We start from the raw sequence: 10,530 nt of genomic DNA, 5'->3' as shown, positions 1-10,530 counted from the left end.
GCACTTTTAACATGATTAAGAGTTCCCAGCCAGCTCTGCTTCCATTGGGGCTGTGTCTGCACAGAGTGATCCTATGAACAACGGCTGAGCAGTCTAGTGGTAGGTGCAGTTGAGCTGGTGCAGCCCTCTGCCGCAGCCAATGCCCTCTTTCTTGGCAGAGCTGGTTATTCTGAGCAGAGCAAAAAGGTTGAGAATGTGCTCAGGTGTCTCTGTGCGAGACTGTCTTGTGCCATTGTAGGCAATGTAAGGCACTACAGCTATGGTGGGTGATCACTTGTTTCCAATACTGAACAAGGATCTCTATTAGAAAATAAACTCCCTATTGTTTCTAAAACAACAAAAAATTTGTTTCAGTAAAGGTGTAGACTGCCTGCTGCCCTTTGAAATCCCCTCACTTGATCAGACTTCCTAAGATGCTTAGATAAACAGCACAGTCTTTTTATATCTTTAGTTCATTGCATAAAGTAAATGTACAGCCTAAGTAAATCATGTAAGCTCTCTCTGTCTTAGCTTGTGCTCTGCTTTGTCACAGAATCATAGAATCATTAAGGTTGGAAAAGACCTCAAGGATCATCAAGTCCAACCGTCAACCCACACCACCTAACTCACTAAACCATGTCCCTAAGCACCACATCTACACATTTCTTGAACACCTCCAGGGATAGTGGCTCCACCGCTTCCCTGGGCCTCCTGTTCCAATGCCTGATCACTCTTTCAGTGAAGAAATTTTTTCTAATATCCAGCCTAAACCTCCCCTGGTGCAACTTGAGGCCATTTCCTCTTGTCCTATCACTCCTCCTGTGATCCAAGGACTCATTCATTATAAATGAATCTTGAGATGCTTGGAGACACAGAAGTGCAGGGGGTTTTGTTGTTGTTGTTTTACTGGTGGTGTTTTGGTGTTTTTTTTTTTTTTTTTTTTAGATTTGCTAGCACTATGTTGGTGTAATACAGATGCAGGCATTTGCTTCTGTGCTCTCCCCTTGGCACTTTTGCACTGGAGTGTTCAATTTATTCAGTCAACATGGAGGGAAGGGAGACTTTTCTGTTTTTTGCAGTTCTTAAATAATGAAAAATTAGAAATGGTAGGAACAGATGTGATTCTGTCAAAGTCTGCAAAAAAACCTAAATGAAAGTTTCTGTGTTTGTTTTTTTGTCTTTTATGTAGTTGCTTCAAAAATCCGTTACCTTCAGGAATACCACAACCGGGTTCTCCACAACATTTACCCTGTGCCCTCTGGAACTGACATTGCAAATACTCTGAAATACTTTTCTCAGACGTTATTGAGGTAAGTTTTAACTAATGCTCTTGACGAAAAAAGAGCTAAAGAATTGTAGGGGGTATTGATTGACTTTGAATTGGTTGCAAGATTTAATGGTTCAATGCTCAGCTGAAAGGAGTCAGAACATAATTTAAGAAAAATGGTATGAATTAATCTCTTCAGTGGCTGTTGCCCAATTTGCCCAGTTGGGCTGCTTATTGAGTGGCTGATTCTAAAATAAACTTGGTTGATTACACATTTGCTTGGCCCTCCTAAGACTTAGCTGAATGCACAAACATGCTGAAGTTGTGAAGAAAGGAGTTTGTGACCTATAGAGGTTTAGATATGTATACTCATGACCTCCTTGACAGTCCTGGTGCCTCAGGATCCTAGAGCAATGAGCCAAACGAGCAGAACTAGATTCTTACTGTGCCATAGTTCAGCTGGCTGTCAGGTTTGGGTTCTGGTTCAGTCCCTCATAATGGTACAAGTAGACACAAAGTTTGTATACGGATCTGGGTTTGGATGGCGACAACAGTCAGGATTTTTCTGACCCAGGGTTTTGATTTAGTCCAATATTTAGTAATAATATATAGTACTAAATACCATATGATTACAGCATAGATTTTGAATAGGAAATACTACCTCTTGGTTTGCTAAAGAGGTATGAAAAATTGTGAAACTTAATGAGGAATGACATACATTCCATGGTGCTTCCTAGTGGATTTTAAATTTTCAAACTATTTTTTAAATGGCTTTTGACAGTGAAGAGGTGATTTTTGTCTGCCCAGGTTTTGGCTGGCACTAGTTTTCACATCTGGAAAAATGCCATTACAGCTGCATTTCTATGCATAGCTTCCTGATTTGTACCTGAGAAGATTGTCCCTGCTGTCAGAAGCTAGTTTGGAAATACAGCTATTTGCCTTATTTGAGGAGGAAACATTAAAAAAATACAATTAACCCATATATTTATACGCGTACCCCTATGATGTATGCAAGTTGAGAAGCAAGAATTTAAACTTGAAAGAATGACAGTAGTTCATTCTAACATTTCTTTAAAGTTCATGGGATGTATCAAGATTCTTGACCCTGTTTATAAGAAGGAAAGATACACAGACAGAAATACTCGTTATCAGTGGAACACTTGTTCACTACAAACTTAAAAACCTCTTTAACTTTGAAAATTTCAAGAGAAGAATTGTTTAACCACTGTGAAATTTGTTTCCCTCATCATTTAGAGTGAAATTTGTTTCCCTCATCATTTAGAGTGTTGAAGAAACTTAATGGCAACCAGTAGGGATTTGTTTTTTAAGATTAAGAAATTAAATTTTATCTCATATGGCAGCAGTGGGGAAAAAATCTTCAGTCACTAAAGATACCTCTGAAATGTGGCTCTGTTCCCACATCAGGCTGTTTTGATGGATTATTTGCAAAACACGCACACTTAAATCACATTTAAGTAAGGTTCTGTATGACAAAACAGCCTTTGCTTAAATGCTATGGGCCTTTAAGCTGTTAAAGCAAGAAAGTTGGACTTGCTTCTGAACATTTTCTCTCTTAGCTGTAACCACCAAGTGCTATAATGAGATCAGTTTGTTTTTGGGCAGCAGTCCTTTGGGACAGGATAGATTTAGAGTCTGCTGCTTAAAGAAAGTGTCTTTATACCACCCGGTTGTCTTTATCTTTCTAAGCAGTACAGCTGACATGTCCTGTGTGGCAAATTCTTCACTCTCCATGAGCAGTAACGTTTCTGGGCTTACTAGAAAAGCTTTATACTTAGCAATTAGGAGAGCAGATGAGAAATCAGGGCAACTGTACAGTTGAGCAGCTCCATTTCTTTATTTCATGTTCAAAATGGGACTGAACCAAAATCCTATTGTTGATAATGCTGAACCTCACGGGGCAGAAGTGATACGCAGGTCTACAGGAATGGCTTTGTCCTGTGTGATCTGGGATCTGATCAGCCTCAGAACTGAAAGGGCACCAGAAATTGAAGCCAGGACTTGGATCTAAATTTAAGTAGGCAGAGTTCTTATACTCAGATAGGTCAAATCCATGTTCTGAATTCCTGTAACTGGGGAATTTGAACTGTGGGTCAAAGCCCGAGTGCCATGGTTGAACCAATATAAGTTTATGCACTTGCTGATACTAAGAAAGAAGCTGGATAAAAAAGCAAAACAAAACACACCCTGTATTTAGTGTGGCAGATGGAAAGAAGGAAACCCACCCACTGTGTGCAGATCTCTACAAGATTTACCCTAAAAACTAAACAGACTGGTTAAGAACCTTTCTGAAGAGTGTGTTCAGAAATGTCTTTGAATATTCTGCGTGCTGAGTCTTCTTTCTGCCTCCTACACTGAGACTCCATTGTGCAAGGTTTAGAATCAGTGATAGAAGTACATGGTGGAGAATAATCTTTCTAGCTTGAGACAGAGCATATGCAGTGAATTTGGGCTGCTAAGAGAATACTGATCAAACAGTAGCAAAAATGTCCATTGATTTTGAGATATTTTGGGTCTGGTCTTCAGAATACATTGCTTGTGATCATCTACTATTTTAAAATAATTTAAAAAATATTTCCTAGTTTGATGTGTTTTCTCTTTGCGGCTGAACTTTTTAGGACAAACATTTCTTGATGAACATATGTAGTCAAAGGAATAATGGAGGAATAGTGATTAGTCAGAGAAATTCCATATGCTGATTGGGTTTTGCAGGTGTAGCTTTTACTGTTTATTATACTTTTTACCTTTCCATGCTATGGACACGTTGACTGTGTTCTTTTCAGTGGGGCATGCCCGCTGTTTTGGATCACATTGATATCTGGTGTCATTCTGCTAGCTATAGTGGGATCGCGTGAGGGATTAATTTTCTCCTTTGGTCTGTACATAGCCTCAATAAATCACAGGCTCAGGGGTGGGGGGAACAGATGGGGAATGGCTGAAAATATTAAATTCCTTATTTCTATGAAAAAACATCACATAAAATCACCATACACAATGCATAGCACATTAACTCATTTAGTTCTTCCTTGATTTTTCTCTTTGGGCAAAAGCATTTCTTTACATTACAGCATGAATTTGTTTCATGCCCTGCTCATTTTCGGTATTTTCTCCCTCATTTGAGGAATGATGTAAGACTTAATAAGCATTTTGCAGAACAGCTCATTCTTTCACATTTTCTTGGAGAAAATTCTCCATATGTATTTCTAAGTAAAATGTTTTACATAAGGAATAGTTACAAATTCCCAATGGCTTATTAATGGTCAAGCTTGTTTTGCTGCCTTGGGGAGATACAATTCTCTTGTAGGCATTTTAGAAAACCTTTCCTGGAAGGCAGTAATTTTGGGATAGATTTACAGCAAAGATATGCAACTCTTGAAACAAGCCCTGGTAGCTTTGTCACTTGTCACGGAGCAAGTTCAGTGTAGAGTTATGATCTGCAGACACTCCAAGTTCTCAGTACTTGGTTTGAATGGAAACAGGAGCAAACTGCAATCATTATACCTTAGCCTTAGGGGACTTCCTAGATTTTCAATTTTGACTCTTCTGTTTATTGCTTTAAAAACATATGGGTCAGGCGAAAGCCTGGGTCTGAAAGTTTTGCATTTTTTTTCTAAATTTGGCATGGTTACAGCTGGAATTTAGGTATGGTCTCATTGCTGAGATTGTGTGCTTTGGCCACTAATCCATAGATGGGCCATAGCTCCATGTTAAAAGGAAGGGAAACCTATAGTGCAAGCTCTCCATCACTGCCTTACACTTTCCAAAGCAAGGATTAATTAATACAGTAGTATCCTTTCTAGAAATCAGTGCGCTTGAAGTGATGTGTTGGCAAGTAAAGGGATGGGTAATTAGTATTGTATGTTGGTAGACGGGGTAGGAATGTAATTTAGTACCTTCATATTTCTAAACATGAGCTGCAAAGTATGGCAAATGAACATCAAGCAAACTAAAAGGAATCAGCACTCTGATCATTTGTTTTTAAAGTCATACTAGATCTTAGGTGATTTTCTGATATGATTTTATAAACACTGTCTTGACAGTCACATTTCTTGTACTGGACATTGGGTAACAGAAACCAAAATAATCTGCCAAATATGTAAGGCACAATAAAAAAGGGAAAAAAGTTATGTATTTTCTTAAAACAGGCAATACATCAGTAATCTCTGACTGCAGCTGTTATGTGATAGTAGCCACTTGGCATAGAGCTGTACTTAGAAAGGTGTTTTATACATATGGCAAATGAATGACACCTTCTCTTATAGGCACCTTAGCAAGAGTTTAGCTTACTTGTGTAAACTGTTGGATTGGCTTAGGAGGTAAAACATATCTGTGCTAAGGTGATTATACGATAGGGATCTCTGTACTGTTAAAGAGGACTGAGGTTTCCAGAAGTGCTCCCTCTTAACACAACTCAGCTCTTCATTAGTCAGTGGAAGTTTTAATGCCACTGACTTGTCTTTTGTAAGTTTTAACACTGACTTTGGGAACAGAGATAAACCAACAGCAACTGCTTTTGGAAATCCCAACCACTGAGAGGTGCAAAACATGCTTTAAAAAAAAAAAAAAGCAAGCATTGTGTGTGGTTTAATATATTTTAAAAGTGTATTATATTTTTATAGGCACATATGAAGATTATGAACTAACCCTATAATTGCCTGATAACTAAAATATAACACTGCTTAAGTGACAATTTATTTCTATTTAAAATAGTGGGTTTTATTTTTTTTTAATAAAAGTAGATTAACATGTTTACAACCATGTTTACAACATTCTTAAAATGACATAACAAGCTGGTTGACGTATAGCCTCTATTTTGATTCCCACTAAATCCTTTTTATTTTTTGAAATTATCTTTCCTTTAGTTTATAATGGGTTTTGTTGAATAATAACGTAAGTAACACCAGGAATGTATGGTAACATACTGTCTGATCTGCAGTTACGTAATTGGTCTTGCTTGCTTAGCCCTTAGATTTTTGAAGGTAACTATTTACCCAAGGAGTGTTTGTATTCATAAAGTAAAATGTTTCCTCCCTAAACATGGGCAAAATTAAAAACACACATAAACAACCATTATCATTAGCTCACAAACATATGCTAAAGACCATCTACTATATATTATTTTATAACTTTTCCAAATGTAGTTTAGTTAACATTTTAGAAATATTATATTATTTCTAAATCCATGTGCCTGTTTAAACTTCATTATCTCAAATGATACTGAGTGAGTGGTCATGAAACAGTATCATAAAATACATACAGACATTATTTTAATGCAATAAACATGTGATTTTTAAGACTATCTTAACAAACACACATGTTTATTCTTTGCTAAAACATGTTTCTGCAAGTGCCACACCTATATTTTGCATGTTTTCAGTCAGTTGGTTCAAAACATAATGGGGGGGGGGGAACAAGAAATCTCTCGAAATCCTCAAAATCTCAGAGCAAAATACCAGCCTATTTTGACACAGCTATTTTTCCATAGCAAACACTTTTAATTCTCAGAGTATCTCTTAACTGTGAAACATGGGTAGGGCACTGAAACATGCATTTTTATATTTTTGCTCCTTATGAACCAGATAACACATGAGATGCAATGAAATTTTCCTAGATGTCAATTTTTAATTCTCTTGAATCATGAAAGTGAATAGTTGCTAGATTTGTAGACACATTGGTTTTGGTAGCGATTGCATCTTATGTGGGATGTATCTGGTGTTTTATTATTTGTTTTATAGTGTCATTTCAATGTAATGTGCTGTTCTTTGTGTCTTTGTTGTCTCTTTTTTTTCTTTGTCCCCCCAACAGCATTTTGTCCCGCACAGGGAAGAAGGAGAATCAAGATGCCTCCAATTTGACAGTGCCCATGACCATGTGTCTTTTTCCTGTGCCATTCCCACTCACCCCATCTCTAAGACCACAGGTCAGTTCCATCAACCCTACTGTTACTCGCTCCCTCCTTTACAGCGTCCTGCGAGATGCTCCATCTGAACGTGGCCAGCAAAGTCGTGATGCTCAGTTATCAGACTACCCATCTTTGGACTATCAAGGACTTTACGTGACACTGGTGACACTGCTGGATCTAGTTCCCTTGCTACAACATGGTCAACATGGTAAGCAGGCCCTTGAATCCTTCCAGTGCACTTAACTTCAGTGCTGTGAATCCATGAATGATGCATAAATGTGGTAGAAGAGATGGGCCTGAACTGACCTGGATCTGGAATTCAAATCTCCTGGGATGCATTCAAGTCCAAGCGCTTGGTTTGACTTTCTGAAATAAAATTTTTTTTTGTTAACTGTGGATTTGGGTTTGAATTCTGAGGTTGTCTGACTTTTAGTGATGTGCTGGTGGTATGTAACTAAAATACAATGTTATGTAACAAAATAATACAGATGGGTCTAAAAAAATATGGATTTTGAATTTGAATCTGCTGGGATGTCTTCAGACCACTCTTTTTGGGGTGGCTCTCTTAAAAATGCACAAATTGCTTGCAAATGTATATTTGGCCTATAATGAATATGCAGATTGAGTGTTTTGGTGAAGGTCCATCTTTAAATAGAACATAATATACATTTAATTGAAGAAAAACTGTGGTAATGGTGATTTGGGATGTCTTTAAGATATTCCTGGGTAAAAAGATAGCAATATCTCTGTGTGATTTACAGAAAAGCCATATTTTCTTATGTTTTGAATTAGTTAATGGCAAGGGTTTTTTGTGACTGTGTTGTATTTATATTATTTTCCCTCAAGTTCTGCATGCACATCTGGCTTGTTAGTCTGTGGCTTTCCATACTGGGATTCAGGAGCCCAGTGTTCTCCCTATGTTACATAAGCCAAATATTAATTTTCATCATGGTATCAGTGTGTATTACTTACATAGTTCTGAACAGGAAGGTTGTTGTCAGTCTGTTACACTGCAGAAATTCTTTAGGAGGAAAGTTGTTTCTGTTAAATGCTGAATTCCTTTTGAGCTGTCAGCAGCATGTTTGGAATCAGAGAGAACTGCACTAGGAAATGGCATCATCTTGCAAGAGGGGGGCTCCTAGCAAATTATCGACTTGTCAACTTTACTTCAGTTTCTAGAAATGGTGGAGTTAATTATGAAAACAATCTTTTTCTAAATAAATAACATGATGATAAATAACAACCAGTGGAGACCTGTAAAGAACAAATAACACTGAGCAAACGTAATTCCTTTTTATGGCAGCACAATGTCTCTCCTGGCAGGGTTTTCCCGTCCTTGGTCATGCTTTTGTTGCTGTGTCACTTGATGTCCTAATAGGCAATTGGGACATATGGTGGCCTCTTGAGTGAAAAAAACACTCCAGGAGTAATTACCAGTGGCTCTTGTCAGCTGGAAGGGTATACCAAGTGGGAATCTTACAGGAATCTGTGCTGGGTCTAGTGTTATTAAATATTTAATTTTTTCTTATTTGGCTGATAGAAATGAGAGAGCACTTTGATTTGCAGGGGTTATCAAGATGGCAAATAGTGTCCTTGGTGTGAAAGACGCTCAATTCAAAAAAATCTTGGCAGATTGCATTCTATTTTGAAACATCTTCAAAGAAGAAATGTCAAATACTGTGTTTAAGCAGGAGAAATCAAGGGCAGAAATGAAATGGGGGAAATACTAGCTTGAAGGCCACACTGCAGAGATCTGGGTGTTACAGAAGATCAGAGGCAGACCACAGGTCACTAATATATTAATATTATTCTAGCAATATGTGAACAGGTGTTTTGTGCATGGGGCAACCAAAGCATTTTGTTTACTGTTGTAACAGCCCTAGCAAGGCCTCAGCTGGAGTAAAATTTTCCTACTTGTCCATCTGGCTTCAAGAAAAACACGGACCGTTTGAGAGGAGTCCAGGGACAAGAAAGAAGAATGATTTGAGGTCTAGAAAATGAACAGTGAGGAAAAATGGAAAGAACTTGGTTTGTCTAGCTTAGATAGAAGTGGAAGGGAGACATGATTATCATATACAAATATGTGAAGGTTGCTGTGAGGAGAAATAAACTAAACCAAACTATTTGTTGTTACAGTTGATGAAAGATATAGGCTTAAACTGCAGCAATGGAAATTAAAAAAATAAAAAGCCTTTTTATGATAAAGATGGTTAAGCACTAGGGTGAGTTGCCAGGAGGAGGAATGAGCTGTCTTGCAGAATTTTAAGAACAGTTTAGATAAATAGCTGCCAGGAATAAGTTGGTTGACTCATGCTTGGGGCAGGGGGAGGTCACTTGCTATTTTCTATGGTTCTGTGTATGGAGAATGAAGTTTTGCAATACAACTTATTTATTCCTCCCTCAGCTTAGCATTTGACTAAAAGAAATACATATTTTTTTTTTAATCAGAACTATCAATGTTTGGGTAAGTACAACTGGTGTGTGTGCTAGGCGGTCCTGAGCTTTGGTCCAATCAGATGATACAAAACTCTCTATGCTTAACTGGTAAATATGTATTCCAAGAGAGAAGCACTCTCTAGCGTTAAGGACCTGGTTAGACCCTTGCAGAGAAGACTTGCCAGAACCACTGAAATGAGGTGCTAATTTTAATGCTTATTATGACTCATGATGTTTACAGCTACAGATCTGTGAGCACTTCACAGAGGCAGTTTTAAATCATCCTAGTTGTAGGAAAGGGCCTTATGATGTATTGGGATCATCATACAGATTCAAACGTGGGGTTCATTGGGTGATGTAGCCTTTCTGTGAGGGTTATTGGGAATTGTCCCCAGCTCAGTTCCTCATTTGGAAGAGGGTATGAAGATGCCACAGAGCCCAGATACGCAGTAACCTATCCGTTCCCTTTGGATCTTGTCATGTTGCACATTTCTTAAGTATCCCTTCCAAAGAGTTATAGTATAATTAATTAGAATAAGTATGGAAATTCTTGATACATTTTCCTTTCCTTTTAAGTCTTGGCCATTTTTGGCCTCAATGGCTTCCTAGGAAAACAAGATCCATAGTTTAATCACGTGTTGTTTGAAAAACAGTGATGCTTCCTATAGTCTCTATGGGAGAGGTATTTTGCAACTTTCTGAGGGTAATTGAGATAAAAATCTTATTTTTGTATGGCTGATAAAGGCTAGAATGCTTTTTGCAAAAGCAGGCCTTTCAATACCAAAGTGCTTATCAATTTCTGATTCTAATAACATCTCAGTTTAAATACAGGCCATTGTATGTTAATCAATGTATGATTAAAATCAACATTGATTTTAAACAATGATTTTACTGGCTAGAGGTTTCACATTCTCTCCAAACTCTTCTC

General features: G+C 37.7%; 1 protein-coding gene across 1 annotated transcript in view; it reads left to right on the top strand.

Moving 5' to 3' along the window:
- Positions 1–1,176: 1,176 nt before the first annotated feature.
- LOC104463269 (protein unc-79 homolog) overlaps positions 1,177–10,530 on the top strand; it is a gene marked incomplete at its 3' end in the record, with an annotated part of 68,242 nt that continues 58,888 nt past the window's right edge. The window contains 2 exon segments of the mRNA XM_010075519.1: positions 1,177–1,289; positions 7,070–7,374. Coding sequence (XP_010073821.1) covers positions 7,128–7,374 — 247 coding nt within the window.

This window comes from Pterocles gutturalis, unplaced genomic scaffold (assembly GCF_000699245.1).
Source record: "Pterocles gutturalis isolate BGI_N339 unplaced genomic scaffold, ASM69924v1 scaffold30902, whole genome shotgun sequence".
Taxonomy (NCBI): Eukaryota; Metazoa; Chordata; class Aves; order Pterocliformes; family Pteroclidae; genus Pterocles; species Pterocles gutturalis.
Note: the sequence above shows the minus strand (reverse complement) of the source record. Positions and strands in the feature narration are given on the sequence as shown.